Here is a 19,324-nt window from a genome sequence, read left to right as displayed (position 1 = left end):
AAAGGTCTTCCTGAAACTATCTAGGTCTCTGTTCCAGCCTCCTCCGAACTTGCAGCCTCAGTTTCCGATTCTAATACACGAAAAGGAGACATATAAACAACACAATTCAAATTGCCCCAAATCTTCATATAGTCCTTTGCAACAGTACTGAGACCGGCTCAGCTGCTCCAGTTCAAGCTTTCATCTCAGTTATTCATGGCAACGTGCCCTCCGGCTGTGCTGAAGGGAAGGGGGGCTGCTCTCGCCTCAAGGCAGTTTGCACAGAGCCGAGAACTGCGCTGCCTTGTGGGACTGTCCTTTAGGGCTCTGCGTTTGAAAGGAGCCCTTCACTCAGAGTCCAGGGCTGTGGCCTGGATATGTGCCCAGCGCTTGGGCCAGGGGAAAGAGGTCAGGAGGGTCTGGCTTTCTTTGCACGTGTACCTGGTGTCCAGGGTGTGTGAATTCACAGACTGTCCTCGGGAAATGATGGTGCTGCACAGGGCAGGATCTGACAAGGACAGATTTTCTCTTACTGTGCCTAGAATGGGAAAGTGAGTTTCCAAATCCAGTCAGTCTCCACTGACTCCATCTACAGTATCATCACATAAACAGCTGGAATTACATGTAATGCAGAGGCCTGACCTGAAAGATCAGGACTGAGGGCTTCAGACTGTTTTTACACAGGTCATCTGCCACTCCTCATCAATAATCCTCAGTTATTATCACAAACAAGTGAAAGGTTTCATTATCCTAACACAAATCAAGCTTTAAACATACATATATTTGCACACAATGCTTTTCTGTGATAGATTGGTTAAGTGCTTAAAAGGAAGAATCAGTATCATTTTGCAGATGGAGAAACTATGGCTAACAGAGGGGAAGCAACTTGCCTGAAGCAACACAGAAGGTCAAAAGAAGAACAGAAAAGGGAATAAAACGCAGGAATTCCAGGTCCTTAGTCTATTAACAAGTTGAACCTTTTTATGCGGTCCAAATCCTCTTGCATGCAGCTGCTGCATTTAAAAGCTGAGGAAAGCTGACTGGAAATAAGCCATGATGGTTTCACCATGAAAGCCAAAGAAATCTCTAGGCTTGTTGCAAGTGTACCACAAATGCACAACTGTTCTGCCAGAAATTTGAGGAGCTTGGTTATAACATGCATAAGGAATGGACTTTTAAAAAATAAACGTGTGAAGACAAATTATCCTTTTGTGTAATTTCACTGATTACAACTTCTTAATAAAACGGAATACTTGCTTTTTTTTTTTTTTTAATTTGAGAGTTTTGCTTCTTGCCTGAAGGAGATAAAGTTTCTGGATGTTATTCTGGTTTTACCTTGTAAAGTAGCTCGTAGCCTGGAGGTCTGAGTCCTGAGGACGAAGGTTGTCATACACATACTTCAGATCCTGAATGCTGTTTAGCTCAGGCAGTCCTGCATGCAGCATCTTAAAGTAAAGAAATATCATTAGTCCACTAGCTAGTAAAAAGAAATTTAAATGAAATGGGGCTAACTGAGAAAAGAAAGGTTTTACACTGAAAGGACTTCTTGTAAAACACAAAGTTTTGCTGATCCGAAAAGTGGTTCTAATTCTAGATCAATGCCTGGAACACTAAAGTGAATATATTGCATTGTAAACTTTCACACTGAAGCGCTGGAAAGAGGCATGGGTCAAAATCATTGATCTATTGATTTAGCTATTTATTTTCTCTTCAGAGATCATAATCTCAATGTGTGCATTGCTAAGCTTCCTTCATAGCCCTCTAAATGTGATAAAGGGCATGTGACCAAATTCAGCCACGTGAACAGTAGCTAACCACGTTTCTATTATGCTCACACATAGTCCTAATCCAATTTAGCAAAACATCACCTTCTCATTTGTAACTACTAATTCCACCATCACTGTTTGGGCCTCCTCCTGCAAAGGGATCATAGATTCACTCCCTTTACAGTTAATGGAGGAGAAGAAGGTTACTTTAGACATTGATTCATAGTGCAGAGAACTTCCCTCTGTAGAAGTGTCTCAACTCTTCATGGATGTGGGACAGAACTGTTCTAGTTAGTTGGTCAAATTAGATTCAAAAGACAAATAATGCAAATACTCCCCTTGCAAAGTAACACAACGAGTAGGGTAGACAACTGAGTGTGTCCAATTGCCCACACAGCTCTCTCCAGGCATTTTAAAATATCAACAATAAAAGTAATTTTGACTCTCTTCAAAACCTACTGATTTTTCTCAACAATTAGAGCAAATTGAGAGTGGTGCTTTGTGTGTAATGGAGAAAAAAAATTACTCCTTCACATTGCTTGTAGGAAAATGTATCTGAATTTGCAGTCACTGCTCTGTATTCTTCATTGCTATTTATGTCTAGCTCAGACAGAAAGAATCCACACTGAGTTTTGTGGATAGCAGCGAAGAAGAAAGGAAGCACTGCTTTTATTTTACGATTTGTTTAAGAGATGAATAAAGTAAGGGGAAAAGCGATGCACTAATTTCCTTGTTCCTTCAAACCTTCTCAATATTTTTAAGTAAAGTTTCAATTTTTTTTATATTTTGGTTTTGGCATTATGAGAAAAGCCTTACCTCATATCTGACCCAGTCTATACTACCACCGGACAGTTAGCTTTCTGTCTCACAGAGTTCTAGCTAGCAAGGAGCAGAGAAAATGAGAAAGCTCAATGAGGTGAATTTAAGTGAGCTGAGAGCAGGAACAATAACAACATTCAGCACTTAAGGACACACAGTGCTATTTATCTGTATGTCTTCAACCCATTTATAAAAGATGATAACAACTCCTGTCCCCTTTAAAAAAGAAGAAACAAAAAAAAGAGAGTTGCTGCACAGGCAAGTTAAGCTTCTTGCCCTGCCTTAGAAAAGAGAACAATGCCAGATACGAACATAATCTGAATGATCTGTAGTGCAATTGAAAAACAGGATTGCAGAAGGGGGAAAACCATTTGCTGAAGTAAAAAAATGTCTTTAGCTGGGTAGTACCTACACAGTGCTTTACTGACTGCAAGGGGATCTTAGAGACTTATTACAGTGCTTCATGCCTTTTGCTCCGCATAGCGTATTTCTCATGTTTCCAGTCCCCTGATGGAGGAGGCTTCTGAAAACTGTGGCTAGTGATACTAGCTGCTAATTAGACAAGACGTGGAACAACTGTTCAGAAAACAACTACAGGCTGCCCAGGGCACACTGGAATGTCACTAGATGCCTAAGTTTAAGTGCCTGCATTGCTCTCCTTGTTTGGCTACACATATGTCTTGACCTACCACACTGGGTTACCCCAGGCCTTCTGACTCACTGAGTGGAGCTGCCTTGGGCCTGGATCGGGAGCTGGTGTGTGACGCTCAGCCCGCCATCCCATGAAAAATGAATTGTCCCGCCATCTACTTTCTATGCATTAGACCTCCAAAACCGGGGTGTTTTCTGATCCTCTTTTCCCAAACGGTGCTTCTGAGTTGCAGAAGGCTGAAATGACATCCGTGGGGACATGAGATTCCTGACTCTTAGATCTTCTCTGTCTCCTGTTTCATACTATTAAGTCGACCTCTTTCTTGTCACAACAGAGGCAAGCAGATCAATTACTTGCTGTCTGGTGTCACCTCTAAACCCCTTGTAATAATTTTCTACCTGAAAAATCTTTATAACAGCAAGGGATTTTTCATTTTTTAAACTAATCGAAAGGTGTTTGTGTCCCGCGATCACCCTCTTTATAATACTTCATATCAATTCTTCAGTGAGAGCAAAGCTGATGAACTACAAGCATTTATGCAGCTGAGCTCTGCCAGCAGACTCAGGTCTTCCACAGATGTTTCTGCTTTTGAAAGTCATGGAAACTTCATAGATTATTTCTTACTCCCAGTAGCAATGTCAGCACAGCTCTAGAAACATGCTGCTCAACACCAAGAAAAAGCGTTAACTCCCAAACTGGCCCAAAACCCCCAAATTGTTTTTCATAATCACGGTTTGCTAGAAACCACTAACAGTTACCGACCATCAGGAGCACAGTTTACTACTCCTGTGAAGTACTGTACTTTTTAAAAATAGCTTTATTGTTTAACCTTTTTAACCACGTTTTATAAATGGCATCTCAGAAAACAGAAGGGAGGGGAAGGAAAAATTAATGATGCAGATTTCCAGATAGTGAGAGAAATCTTAGACTGTCACTGATACAAATAGGCAGTGGTTAGTTTATCTTGCCCCTTCATGATAACATCTGATATTTTGCATGGAAATTAATTCAAAGTGGAATTTCTTCACAGTTTATTTACTTTTCTAGAAATGACCCATGAAACTAAAACATTTTGATAAATACAGTTCCCGACCAACACCCCATTTCAAGTGCAGAACCAGACTCACCCTTCCAAACACCACTGGCAAAAACAAGGTGTTCGCAAACTTGTCTTGTTTGCTTAAGTTCCGTATGATATGAAGGGCTCATCGACAGGGCGTGAGTATGCTGACGGTTATTTTTCAGTTATGAAATGCAACACAGTTGACTGAACTGCAGCCCACTGACAAATGCTGAAACATATCTGTACGCTGACTTTTAGCTCAGCACTATTACTTCTTCTTAAAGACCAGCAGAAACAAAAGAAGATGCAACATGCTCTATATCCAGGCAGAGATAGCTAGTTATTTCAGAGCTCCTGCCCGGAACATTTTCCTAATGCTCTTTCTCTGTTATCCCAGAGTAATCTAACATCATTATCTCTGCTGATTGCAGAAAAAGGGACTGCACTGGGGACAAGGAGGTGGGCAAAAGATGTAGTTATATTTATAGCATGCAGTTTTAGGCAACCTGTTCAGAAATGCAGAGATTACTGCTGTGGATGAGGGAGCAAGGGTGCTCCTGAGCTTTCCAGAGGCTCATTAACTTAGACAGTATGTCCTACAACTGCGCTCTGCACTGCTTTCAGTGAAAAATCGTGCTTTCTGATGGGAATGTAGTTTTGCTGCACCTTTTTGTCTACCTAGAAGCAGGGTTAAGTGGCAATCCTTCCTGCTGCATATTGGGAAGTCGCTCACTGTACCACTGCGTGAGAATCCATGGACAAGACAGAAACAAGGTGAGCAAATTCTTGCCATTTCTCCCCTCTCCATTGCAGAAGTTGGAGATGATAGAGCAGTGTTTACAGAGCAACTTTTTGGCTGTACCCCAACCTCAGCAGGGGTTCTGTTCATAAGGTTGCGTAGATTTTTTCATGCACAGACCAGTCACCTAGGTTTTGCAAGGGGCCCTGGACATACGTTTTAGATGAATATCTTAGCCAAGAAACTTAGCAAATATTAGTTAATTTGATATTCTCATTCTACCCACGAAGGGGGAAAATCATTAACCTCTCACACACAAGTAAATAGAGGCATAAAGCAGTTATGGAATGTGCCACAGCATGTGAATCAGTAGGAACACTTAAGGGATAAAAACTCCGAGAGGTTTTAAAATCCTATACAGAAGGATATTTAAACCTATTTTAATATGGGTAGTGCTCGCTATTTCCTGTGTTTGCCATCCTAAGAAGGGAGTGTGGAAATATGCAAAAAAAACATTCTAATGGCATTACTGTTAGCTGCAGTGCTGCTAGGTACTGTCACATCACCCATTCTGTGAGAAATACTCAGTTTATTTTGTCTTGTAATCATGAACAGGAATGGTAAATGATTGTTAGAAGACCTAACTGGGTTAGGTTAGGGCTAAAGAGCTAAGTGAAATTGCTGAATGTAAAACTGGTACCCATCTTCTTCTGCAGTTTTCTGCTATCTTGTAAAAAGAATGCATTAAAAAAGGAAAAAAAATCAAGTGAGTTAGCTTTGCTTTTCTCAGAAATTAGTGCAGAAACTGGGTAGGTTTTTTGCACAGGAAGTGCCAGCACTAACATTTCCTGCAGTGCAGCTGAAACCTCTTCAAACCACAGTGCTACTGGAGGCAGCAGAGACGTGGTAAAGGGAAGAGGACACCAGAGGAAATTGATTTTTGGTTTCATCTTCAAGCTTCTTACCATCTCCAGCAGGTTCAAGAGTAACTGGCTGTGTTTCCTGACTATATTATAAGCTCGACAACAAAGCTCCACAAACTCTTGAAAACGCTGTGGGTTTTTTCCACCTTCTGTGATGAAATACTCCATCTCTGATGTGAAGATGAAGGGAGCTCGGTCCCTTGAAAAGAGAACAATTACATGAGAAATTTCACCAAAAATAGCAAATCATGCAAGACTGTTAATATTTGTAACTCATTATTCCCATTTTTTTTTTTTCCAGTATGACCTTCTCCATTATTTCATCTCTCCCCTCCTCAGTGTGGACAGCTCCATTGCTCTGCCTGGCGTCACTGACTAACTGGGGCAGAGACAGGTCTCACGGCAAGAGCTTCCTAGTGAGAAAGCCAACAACTGAACAGCATGTTTTGTTCTGGCTCTTCTTTGCTTTTCTTTTAAAACTCTCATTGTCTTAATTTCTTGAATCCAGCCTGAAAGTGAATCTGGAAACAAGTTCTCTCCTGGTATTGAAATATTTAAAAGTTGTTCTCAAAGAGGATAGGATATAAATATCAACTCCCCACTAGGAAAGAAGTGAATTTAAGAAAAAAACTACAACTATGCAATCCAACAACAACAACAAAAAATACAGCGTATGATGCTATCATTAAATATACACCATTCTAAAGGGATGTTTCTGACCCAAGTTACAACAGAGTAAACCTAAATATATTCTCTTGTTTTCTGTACAGTTACTCTGTATTCACCCTAGAGTAAATGAGGTGCAGAATCTGACACCATGTGTTGCCTTTTTTTATTATCACTGGCATAGTTTGTGGCTATGGCGTGCTGCTGCAAAAGAAAACAGATTAGCCAGGCTTCTGTTAACAATCCTATCATTTGATAGTTTCAGAAAGGCCTGATATACCGCATCCTTGCACAGACAAAACTACTGCAGTGATTTATTCATCACAACTGTGTATACAGAGGCATGTAAACAGATTAGAGGGGTATATTCCAAGGAAATATAGACAGCGTGTTAACCCTTAATTTCAAATGAACTAGAGTAAACTAAATATTCTTGGGAAGCCTGAATGCTGATTCATTCATAAAAGAGACACAGAAGCTTTCCTAGGAGTTTTCCTCATTTTCCTATAAAAATGCCTACCTTCTATTATCATAGAAAGAAAGTCAAGATGCTGTGAGATTCTAGGCTGCAGCTGGAAGTCCTAGTCACAAGAAATGTTTAGGTGGCCTTCCCTTTCTTATGTCTGGAAGTTCTTCCTGTTTTACATTGAAGATAACTTTGAAAGCAGACCTCCTACGGGTGTAATTCACCTCAAGCAGCCCCGGCCATGAAGGTTTTTTAAAATATATTATTCAATTTCAGCTAGGTAGCACTAGGAATGATGAAGGTCCACAATAGTCATTCTTTCCTTCCACATTTTTCTGTATTATGCAAGATTTGAGTTCACAGTGTGACAGTTATGTTGCAGTATGACTGTTATAGTTATTGTGTGGTTTTGTGCTGTAACTCTATTACTGATTTCGGAGAGCAAGATTTTCCTAGAACCAACCTTCTTTCCTTCTTTCTTTCCTTCTTTCTTTCCTTCTTTCCTTCCTTCTTTCCTTCCTTCTTTCCTTCTTTCCTTCCTTCTTTCCTTCTTTCCTTCCTTCCTCCCTCCCTCCCTCCCTTCCTCTTTTAGCTTATCTTTGGTTTAGCAGTGGTATTTAAAATAGACATTAAGTATTAAATAAATTGATGCAATTAGGGTCACAGAAGTCAATTTGTTGAAGCCAATAAGAAAGAGAGATAGAGCCAGAAAATTAGCAATGTTAACATTTTCAGTCATCTGTGGAGAGAAGTCCAATCTAAATCCTGACTTAAAAGCATTTTAACATCTTGAGAATGATTAAAAACCAAAACTGGTTCTTTTCTGCATTTATGTTTTTTGGGCTAAAATATTCCAAGTCAAAACTACTGCTGTAAAGGTCCTATATGATGTATTATATTCAAAATTCATATTTGATTTCTGATGTATGACTGCATCAAGAGACACAATTACCCTATGAAAACATAGCCCTTTCTGAGTTAGTCCAAGTCTCCCACATTAAGCTACTTGAGCTGAAAACAGATACTGTAATCAGAAATTACTTTACTGGAAGAAATATGGTGTTTAATGTTGTTGGGTTGGGCAGTAGGCCAACTTCCACATAATGCAATGACTGCAACACTAGTCAATTCTCTTATTGTTGTTGCTAAAGGATCCATTTGAACATATAACTGATATTTATTATTTATATTATTTATAGATTAATTTTACTTGTAAGACGATTTTAAGCAGTTTTACAAGGTTCTTAAATTTCTCAGCATCATTTAAGACTGTCTTCTAAGGTGGTATGCCTGTTCTCCCTTTTTAACCTACAAAATATGATGTAGAAATTTGCTTTCCCTGGTTTTGCTCAAAGTCTTGTGATATCAGAGCCTTTCCTGCAAGGTAGCCCCTGCAATCAATCAGATGCTGAAGTTCCATTTCAGCATGTGTCTAAGTAAGCTGGCTGCTCACAAGGGAAACACTTGGCAATTGAAATTAAAAAAAAACACATAAAACCAACTTAGTATAGGAGACAAGACCCACTAGAAGGAACAACAGTAATTTCTCACGATAATATTAAAAAGCAAAGCTTCAGTGGGAGGAGATGCTTACTCACTGAAGAGTACATTAAGCATTCTGAAAAACCAACTGACAGGGCTGAACGTCTGCGTATAGATGCAAAATGTTCCTTGCTGCTTTCACAAACTCCTTTGGAATTTAAAAACATAGAAGGGGATAGTCTAAAAATTACTCCAGCAAAATTACACACAGCCAAGTCAAGTCACCATCCATCATGCGTGGGAAAATATACATCAGCAAACAATAGAGGCTGGTTTAGCCTACATAAATAAAAAAGCAATGCATGCCCTGGTATTGCATGAGCATTCTAACAGTCACACACATACATGTGCAAATGAACGTCACCCCTGTGCACAGCCTGTATTTCTATATTTAAACCAGTACATCACTAACTGACAGCCGCCTTTGTGGCACATAGCTAAGATCATATTACATGATGGCATTTATTCAGAAGATATGCAATGCATCCAAAGGTCTGGTAGTAATAACTATGAAAGACATCACTCATTTGAACATAAATATATTACATAGCTCACTCACATAAAGTTATCCAAGAGATATAAGCATTAAATACTGCTTACCCCAAAATATACTCTCAAGATCACAGCTAAGCCCTATAATACTTTACATCCATAAGATGTAAAGGCCCCTTGGCCTAAAATCTGTATCTATTACAACTTGATATTTCCATCAAATTAATGAAATTACTTGCATCAGTTTAACAAAACTGGGATGATGAAGCATTTTCAAGTAAAAGACTTTTATCACACCTCTGTAGAAGACCAAAATCCTTTTTATTCTTTATGGTGTGCTAAAGAAATACAGAATTGAAGCATTCTTGAATGACCTCTACTGTATAACAGCAATGTTGGGTACCATAATTTCTAGAAAAAAAAGCCGCATTGAGAGAAGTGGTATGGCTTGAGATAGACCAAAGATGTACAGCCAATAAGCCTCCTAAAAATCAATAAAGCTCCCTTATTACAGCTTGCTTACTCTTTTTTTTTTTTTTCTCCCACTAAAGCCCTAAATGAGATTAATAAGCCCTTTGGTTTTATAATAGATATCAGTCAAAAAGAAAATACCCCTGTTTATGACAGAATCTGACTGCAGCCCTGGACCTTAAAGACTTATACCTTACTATGGCTGTGACAAAGAGTTTACTCAAGTCATTCAGTGAGAAGCAAGGCTAGTTTTATGGTGTTTTTATTCACTTTTTCTTGTGTACTGCTGTTAGATATTTAAGATTTTCATGGGAATGTGTTTTGTAGTTCCTCTGGAGATTACGAATGTTTGGATGATATATCATGAGAGGGAAAAAAGAAAGGAAACCTCAAGCAGCTGAAGAGATCATCGTGCAAAAACAAACTTTGTCTGGGGTGATGGGAACATTTACCAGGACTTCACCGTAGGCTAGAAATATGCTGCCTTCCAAGAAGACCAGTAAGACCATCACGATTTGTTATGAAACACTAGATGTAAACTGATTAACAAAGCTTGAAAGGTCAACAATGGTTTTAGTTTTTCCTACTCTGAATCTCACGGTACGGAACATTTAAGAATGATACATTGACTTTTATATTAAGCAGAAAAAGCATATGAGATAATCAACAACAAATGACCTTTACTCATCCAATTTAAACTTCCTAATAGTGTAGTTATGGAAAAGTTCAAGTCACACACAGTAATACAATATCAAAACAGTTTTAGTCCAAGTTGTCATATGGACGTAGGAGACAGTGCGTGAGAAACCATGCAGAACTGGTTGTAATTTAAAAATCAGCTGCTCAGCAGCATACACCCCCATATATTCCCTGACTGCTATAAAACCATTCTGGCTGAGTCAAGAGTGACTGCTAGTATTCAGCATGACTATGTGGAATTTAGATGCATACAGTAAAATATGAAATGGTTTTAGGGAGTGTTTGAATGCTAACATCCTTTGCTCTGCAGCAAAAGTCAAAAGCTTATTGAAGAACACACTCACAGAAAATAAATGAACACGAGTGCTTATTTCTCTAAGCCAAGTGAAAATACCCAATCATAGTAACTATACATATTTGTAGACACAGAAAAAAACACAAGCAAGTGTATTCCTTTCATATATTAAGGAATGAAACAGTGAACCACTGCACAATGCAATTCATCTCAAGCAAGCACATAAAGAGTTATTTAAAAATATGCCTGGAAAGGGGACCTCAAGAGATACTACATCTTTCTGCTTACCAGGACAAGATCAGCCATAAAAATGCTTCTGAGATGCTTATTTAGCCTATTCTCAAAGACTTTTAGTGGCAGAGTTCTGTTCCAACCTCCCTGTCAGATTCCTGTTCCAGTATCTCACCTCACAGAGGTTTTTTCCTTAATCATAGAATCATAGAAGAGTTTGGTCTGGGAGGGACCTTTAAAGGTCATCTATTCCAAGCCCCCTGCAATGAGTCAGGTTGCTTGGAGCCCCGTCCAACCTGACGTTCAATGTTTCCAGGGATGGGGCATGTCTGGGCAACCTGTTCCAGTGTTTCACCACCCTCTTTGTGAGAAGTGTCTTCCTTATGCCTAATCTAAAGCTACCCTCTTTTAGTTTAAAACCATTACCCCTTGTCCTATCGCAACAGGCCCTGCTAAAATGTCTGTTCCCAACTTTTTTATAAGCCGCCTTTAAGTATCTAATGTAACCTTGCTGTGCTTTCATACTATTGATTCTTGTTCTTGCCTAAGGGAATATGAAGATCCCGTGTTCTTTACAGCAGCCTCAAAAGTATTTGCAGACTGTTATGCCTTTCCTCAATCTTCTGTAGACAATTGTTTCAACCTTTTCTCATAAGTCTGGTTTTCCAGATGTCTGGTAATTTTAATTGCTTTTCTCTGGACTCCTTGTAATTTCTCTGGACTCCTTGTAATTTCTCTAGACTCCTTATCCACATCTTTCTAAAAGTAAAATGTTGAAAATATTCCAGCTGAAGTTTTACCAGTGTCACGTGAAGCAAAAGGACTACTTCACATTTCATGCTTTCCCATTCAATATTGTATCATCAACCCATATTCAACTTGTTCATAGTATAACTCATCTGTAGTATAACTCTCAGATCCCTTTCTGAAAAAATGCCTATTACTGCTAATCCCAACATTCATCACAGTCAAAAACTCTTATAATAGGCCTCTACTAAAAAATGAACAAACATTCTCTATCTGAGACTTTATTTCTCAAATCACCCAGACCTGACGTATGTCCATCCACTTCTAGATAAAATGAATGTCCAAATTTTAATTGCCAAATAGTAATTGCAATGCTATAAAAAGGAATAGAAGAGAGAACTGAATTAGCAAATTTGAAACAACTTTCAAAAAAAACAGAATTTATTTATCCTGAGGGATTTACTCTCAATTGTATTTTTAATAGCTTTCATTTCCATTAACAGAGAGATGGAGAGTCACTTGCCCAAACAAGGGAACATACGACTAAGCTTCAAGGCAAAAAGGACATATATAGGAAGTGGAAGTAAGGACTGGAGAAATATAGAAACTCTGCCTGGGCATGTAGAAATGGTGTTAGGAAAGGCAAAGCTCAGCTAGAGTTAAAACTGGTGGTGGACATGGAGCTCAACAAGAAGTGTTACTGATACGTCTTCAGTAAAAGGATGAACAAAGAAAATGTGGACCTGCTGCTGATTGATTGGTGATTTAGTGACATGGAAGCACAGACAAGGCTGAGGTAGTCATTACCTTCTTTGCCTCAGTCTTCACTGCCAAGGCCCTCAGATGGTGGGCATCAGGCTGAGCATGAGCCAGTGGTGGGCCAAATATGAGCCCTGGAAGTTATGAAGGCTAACAGCATCCTGGGCTGAATGCATGGGACAGTAGTCAGTAGATTCCCTTTACTTAGCACTTGTTCGTCCGTATTCTGGCAAAACAAGAAAGGTGTCACTAAACTGGAGTACGTTCGGCAGAGGCCCACCAAGCCATCTCAGGGCTAAAGCACCAAAGCACGAGGAGAGGCTCAGGAAGGTGGGCTTGTTTATCCAGGAGATTAGAAGGTTTTCAGGAGACCAAACAGGAATCTTCTAGTATCTATAGGACGTTATGAAACAGATGTATGCAGGCAAGAATAAGAGAGAAAACTGAAACAGCTGAGGTTCTGACTGGCCACAAGAAAAAAACCCTTCACTGTGAGGATAATTAAATATTGAAGCGGATTCCCTGGAGAGGTTATGCTGGGAGGATTTCAATATTCAACTGGACATAGCCCTTGGTAAATGGGTCTGAATTTAGTGTTGACTCTATCCCCTTAATACTTACACAGAAAGTTTCCTGAATGCCCTGAGCATCCCTGGGTCAGGTAAACTACATGGCCTGGACATTGAAAACATGAATCTAATATTTTTAATTATATTCTTCAACCAAATGACCAGAAGTCAAGTCTACAGCAGATGACATGGTTTAACTCTATTTTCTGCCATTTCTGCTGCTGTTTGAGGTATCTACTGCATTAAAAGTTTTCTAACTATAAATTTGAAATCTCATTTCTGATTACAGTTTTACCCATATTATTTTTATATTAACATCTATGTTTAAAGGCAGAAACATCAAACTAGAAAGTCCTGAATTCCTTAGGTAACTGAGGACAGTTCGTAAACCGTTATGGTCTTATTTATTGATTAAGTTAGTTCTTATGCGTATATCAACTTTGCTATTATCATTATTTTTCACTATCAGAGCCTTAATGTTAGCTTTTCAGTAAAATCACTGTGTTGGACATACCTGCTATTTTGATCAGTAATAAAAGAAACACTTCACACAGTGGACTGGCGTATTCTGAAGGATTTATCTGTTTCTGTCAGTGACTGAATTGGTTACATTGAGATTTAATCATGCTTAATGGATACGGTGGAAGACAAGCTATAATCCTCGCCTAAGCTAAGGGCTCTGATTCATTATTCTGTTAACATCCAGTTTCCCCATGTAAACTGAACCATGGTAAATATTTCTTTGTGCCCCTTTGCCCGTGCAAAGTGCAAGGGAATGTGACTTAACTAAAATCCCTTTCATTGTGGGACAAGTGAAGTTAGTGAGTTTGTGAATCATGGAGATTTGACTACACCCGGTTCCATAGGATTACTATGCTAAGTGACATTAGAGCTAACACAAATGTTGACAGCTGAGGTTAGACATGGTTACAGTTCTTAGTGTAGAACTAGTATTTGCAGTGTGTATTGCCACTGGGGCTCATCTGGAAGCTTACATTGTAACAAGAAAATTGGCAATAGACTCGTGATGGGAAAGCAGAAACTGAGGCATCTCTTGATAGTTTTCGCTCTGGCTGCAGTGTCCCAGTCTCTGCTGTGGTCAATACTTATTCTGCAGTCTAATCACAGAATTTATTCACTCATGTCACAGAATTTCAACCATTTTGTGCAGTCAACTGATTGTATCATTTGGAAGAATCTAAAAAAGATCCTCCCTGAAAGAAGCTGTACTCTGCTTTAAGAACATAGATGCCTTCAATAGTTTCAAACATTGTCCTGTTGCAACCATATGCATCTTACATTGACTGGTTAAAAAGCACTACTGTGTCCAGCTGGGGCACCTTCTGAGCTGAGTTAGGATCCTCTATTCAGATAGAGACACATAAAGCAGCCTCCATTGAGAGTCACCAGCAACCAGATTGCATAACAATGTTAAGGTGGATTTAAATCCATTGTATACTTCACATTCAATAGCTACATTTGAAAGTGCTCAGTACAGCATTCCTGATGCATTATACCATTTTCTAAGACTATCAAATTTTACAGGTTTGTTAGGAGTTTATTACTGACCTTATTGATAAAACACTAGAGTTAATTCACGAGGAGATTGGAGCAATTCCTCCTGTTAATAGAGACTGTTGGACAACTGCTTTTTGTGTTCTCACTGACCCTCAGTACTGAAAAAAGGTTTTAAAACTCAGACCTAAAAGTTGCCTTAAAGTAAATAGAACAAGGTATGGGCTTATATCCCATACCAACCGAAAATTCAGATAAACAGGTCTTTCCAGTATGAGATGGCTATTTGGAAAACACAGTAGTAGATTGTTGCAGGAGCTTTGTGTATCACCAGGCTAAATAGAGAAATAAACTGGTGATGAAGAAGTTTAATTGCACAGAAATTCCTTAGGGCAGGGGATGAAATCTTAAATGAATTATATATCACAGAATCATAGAATCTTTGGGTTGAAAGCGACCTTTAAAGGTCACCTAGTCCAACCCCCCTGCAATGAGCAGGGACATCTTCAGCTAGGTCAGGTTGCTCAGAGCTCCATCCAACCTGACCTTGAATGTTTTCAGGGATGAGGCAAAAAAATATATATACAGAAATGCACAGGTATCTGTATATTCCAACAGTTTCCTGGGATATCTGGTATCATTACAGTGACTGAATGACAATTCTGAGTTTGTGTGCAAATGCAATTTCATTTTCTTGGTCTATAGTGTCTACAAAACCAAACCAAACATAAGTACAGGTTTTTAGCCTGAATTTTTATGAAATAGCCCTTTAGACGACATAGCTTAGAAGCTTAGAAGACTGGAGCAAAACCAGTATTGTTCAGATACTTTTAACAATGCAAAGGTGATTCTTTTTCTCTGTATTCTGACCATCAGAAAATACATTAGCAGAAAGTCAAGGGGCTTTGCAGTATGAGGAGTTACCTTTATAGCATAGTCTCTGCTGGTTTACTAATGCAGCAAAGAGTGGGTTATTTCCTAATCAAATTAAATAGTTGTTTTAAGGAACAATCCAGACCTTTTAATTCCCTAAATATTGCCAGACAAGTTGGTCAGAAATCACAGAATCATAGAATTATTAAGGTTGGAAAGGACCTCTAAGATCATCAAGTATAATTGTCAACCCAACACCACTATGCCCACTAAACCATGTCCCGAAGTGCCACATCCACACGTTTTTTGAACACTTCCACTGATGGTGACTCCACAACCTCCCTGGGCAGCCTGTTCCAATGATTGACCACTCTCTCAGTAAAGAAATTTTGCCTAATATCCAATCTAAACCTCCTCTGGTGCAACCCAACGCCATTTCCTCTCATCCTATCACTAGTTACTTGGGAGAAGAGACCAACACCCACCTCACCACCACCCCCTTTCAGGTAGTTGTAGAGAATGATAAGGTCTCCCCTCAGCCTCCTCTTCTCCAGACTAAACAACTCCAGTTCCCTCAGCCGCTCCTTGTAAGACTTTTCTCCAAATATATCAGTATGCTTTCCAGTTAAAGATGAAGGACAAAGGCACAGTGTGCAGAACAAGCAGAGAAAGATACCAAGACCAAGCAACAGAGATTAATTTAGAAGTGCTTCATGTGTACTTGACTGGTGTGAGAATAGCTTTCCCCAAACATAAAAAGGTGTGTATAGAAAGCTTTTGGAGAAAGAGCTGATACAATAAAATGTTTCTGATTGGAGCAGAAAAGAGAAAATACATGTCTCTGTAAAAATTTATATTTTGGAAGGATAACAAATAAAATTATATATTCAAAATGGACAGTGAACATGATGTCTGTTTTCCCTTTATTTCTGTTTTATCGTTAAACTTCCTGTCTCTAGAGTCCCATTCTACAAAAAAATGTGGTGTGACTAATAGAAAGAGAAGAGAAGGGGAGAAGGCAGGATGAAATCTCTGAAGCAGGAAGTTGATAGGGCTTCACTTGAATAACTCACGTGTGGTAAATCTCCCAAAGTGGAGGGAATTCCACTGGTGGCTCTGAAGGTATCAAACAATTTCTCTAGCCCAGATGATTGTTAACAAGAATATATGATAGCTCATTTGAGAAAGTGGCTGTTCCTGAAGGTAGGAAAGCAGTTTATGCCATGCTTGAACTGAATGAAAAGCCAAGTAGGATACTGAGAGTTGTGGAAGATGAGAACTGGGTTCCAGGGAACTCAATTCAGCAGAACAATGCACTTGGATGAACAAAACTGGATAGGGTCAAATCCATACAGCCACTGTATGGGAAAATCATTGCCTCCTTTACTGTCTGGGTACTTTGAAAAGGATAACCAAAAAAATTAAGGCTACAAAGTGGACAGTGAACATGATTTACTCTGATTTCAAAAAGCCTTAGTTGAATGGCCACAAGAGGCTATACTGAAAATAAGTAACCAATGGTAAAGGGCGAACTACTATCCAGGCTCAGTAATTATAGAAAGCATCAAACCAGCAACAATAAACACCTACTCTTCAAGGCAGACAAAAATAACAGAAATGCATCTGAAACTCATGACTGCAACTTGTGCTGCTCATATGTTCTCAGACTCGACTTGTGCTTTTGGTGTTTAATTCAGGCCAATTGGAGACAGTTGACTTTCAGAAGTGATGGACTTCTTGCCTCATAAATTCAAGCCCCTTTAGGCCTTGTCACCTTGGAGGTGACATTGTTTCACCTCGAGGTCTTTATGCGTATTTCACCTTTCACTCTTTATGCAAAGACTTATGTGTATGACTGTCTTTAAACATCTGTATAACCTTATTAAGATCATTTGGGCTACTAAGGTGCTTTAAGTCATGAAATTAAATCTTTCCAGGATTTCAGTCAGAGATTAATGGAGGGTGGCATACAAGAAGCGCTGAAAATAGATGGCGGCAAAGAATTAGGAGTTATCAGTTCGCATAAACTGGTAACTCCAGACCAATCACATCAGAAAAATTAATTAAACTGCAGATAATGAATTAATAAATAGGTGGGCTGAAAATTCCTAACGAAAACTTTCAGCAGGTAATACAGGTTAGTCCAACAGCTTTAATGCACAAATTTAGAAAATGAAAAGTGATTATAGTTTAAGTTTTTACTTTCAAGTTTTAGGCTGTTCCTTTAGTAGATGAGTACCCTAAATACAATTGTAAAAAGGCAAACAGAAAAAAATAAAATGTGAAATTCTCAAATTGCCATCTTCCTTCTTCCCCATTTTTTCCTGTTTTTAGGAAAAAGATGGAACACATGTAGATATAGTGTAATCAAAGAATGCAGATAGAACTTATTTTTCCCTGACTGTATGCCAACTTTTCTGTTTTAGAAAGAAATACCTGAAAAGAATGCATTTTTTTCAAATAAACACTTCCAGTGATACAGTAGGACTCATTTTATGTTATTAACACCAAAAATGAAATGTGTTCTTAAACCTTTAAACAGAAAGAGACACTTCTACTTTTCTACATGCTCAGACTTTCTTAAGTGCTTTTCAGTATAGGAAAACACTGACATAGGAAGAAAGTGTGGGAAACATAATTTTCTCATATTTTTGAAACTTCCTTCAAAAAAATTGAATTTCCCAATGGAATAGTTAGGCTGCCTCTAGTAATTAACTTTGTAGAAGGAAACCAGCTTAGCAGATTTAACTTCTGGGAAAAGCACTCCAAGACACGGGATTAGTTTGGCAAAGAGACAAGAGGGTCTCTGTGATTCACATCAGGGAAACGAAAGGCCAGTGAGCTTTGTAAATAATCTGGGTGACTGGGTATTTAAAAAAAAGAATGGACACCTAGGTTATCAAAATGTGAATATACAGTGTGCCATGAGTTGGACTACTCTATATCTTGCCATCAGGTTTCAGGCTACACACCACTGACTGACTAAACACAGATGACGGTGCTGGAAGTGACTGGTAGTGGAGAGGATGAAACTGCTGAAGTTAGGATTAGTTCAGTTAACACAGGATTTAAATAAATGTCTTACTGCTTAATTCACCAGAGAAAAAATGTTCAAAAGGAACTGGTCAGAATTGAAATGAAGAAAGCAAGAGCGAAGAAAGCAAGAGCAAAGAAAGCATGGCAGGTACAACCATGAGCCAGACACCTCCTACCATACCATTGGATGGCTGACCTAGTCCCATATGATTCCCTGGATAATATTACACCCATTTCAGTTGGAGTTGGTCTAAGATGATTGCCACAGAATAATCAGTAGATAAAGAACAGGATGGTTGTATGAAATTAAATGAGAAACGTTTCTTCATACAGTTTGAAGGGTGCCTGCAGAATTCACTGCTTTAGGGGAATGTAGGGTCAAATGTGGCAGCCGGATTAGAGAATGAAAGGAGGAGTATTTTATTAACACTAACAAAATGTGTGTCATCCAGGATGATTAAAAAAAAATAAGAATAAAAGAAATCTCATGGTTCAGTAGGAAAGTTCCCTGTGGGACCTCGGGTATAATTCTTCTGCTAAGAATTCTGTTATTATGCTATTGGTTAGATACATCATATGTCTCTCTCCAACACTTCTGAGACATTAATTCCTAGACCCAAGCAAAGACAGGTTATTAGTACATGGAACTGGAAAAGACATTAAGTTCCTGATTCCTCTTCCCTCTGAAATCTATAAGAGTTGAGCTACTGATTTGTGCCTCAAAACTGAGCAGATTTATTGGACATCCAAAGATGAGGGCAGGAATTAGAAAAGTTAACTAATCCCTTGTCAGGGTGTTATACAATCACGAATGCAAAAGGGAGCATAACTGCATGAATCATATCAGATTCAAAGGGTTCTCTGAAGACTCATATTGGATTTGATAGAAAGAGCTGCAGCCCATGCATGACAGCATGTGATTCTCAAAGTTCCTATGTATGCCTTTCACTTTATTTACATCAGAAGAAATGCTCCATATGCAGAATACTGGAGAGGACCTGTCCTCATGAAGCTTTGTGAGG

At 38.8% G+C, this 19,324-nt stretch overlaps 1 protein-coding gene across 1 annotated transcript in view; it reads right to left on the bottom strand.

Moving 5' to 3' along the window:
• Positions 1 to 19,324, bottom strand: part of PIK3C2G (phosphatidylinositol-4-phosphate 3-kinase catalytic subunit type 2 gamma) — a gene marked incomplete at both ends in the record, with an annotated part of 202,712 nt that overhangs the window by 50,385 nt on the left and 133,003 nt on the right. The window contains 2 exons of the mRNA XM_082012052.1: positions 1,315 to 1,424; positions 5,984 to 6,140. Coding sequence (XP_081868178.1) covers positions 1,315 to 1,424; positions 5,984 to 6,140 — 267 coding nt within the window. The remainder of the gene's footprint in view (positions 1 to 1,314; positions 1,425 to 5,983; positions 6,141 to 19,324) is intronic.

The sequence above is a fragment of the Phaethon aethereus genome, assembly GCF_964289735.1.
Source record: "Phaethon aethereus genome assembly, chromosome: 1".
In the NCBI taxonomy this organism is placed as follows: Eukaryota; Metazoa; Chordata; class Aves; order Phaethontiformes; family Phaethontidae; genus Phaethon; species Phaethon aethereus.
The sequence above is the reverse complement of the archived record's forward strand: the minus strand, read 5'-3'. Positions and strand labels throughout refer to the sequence as shown.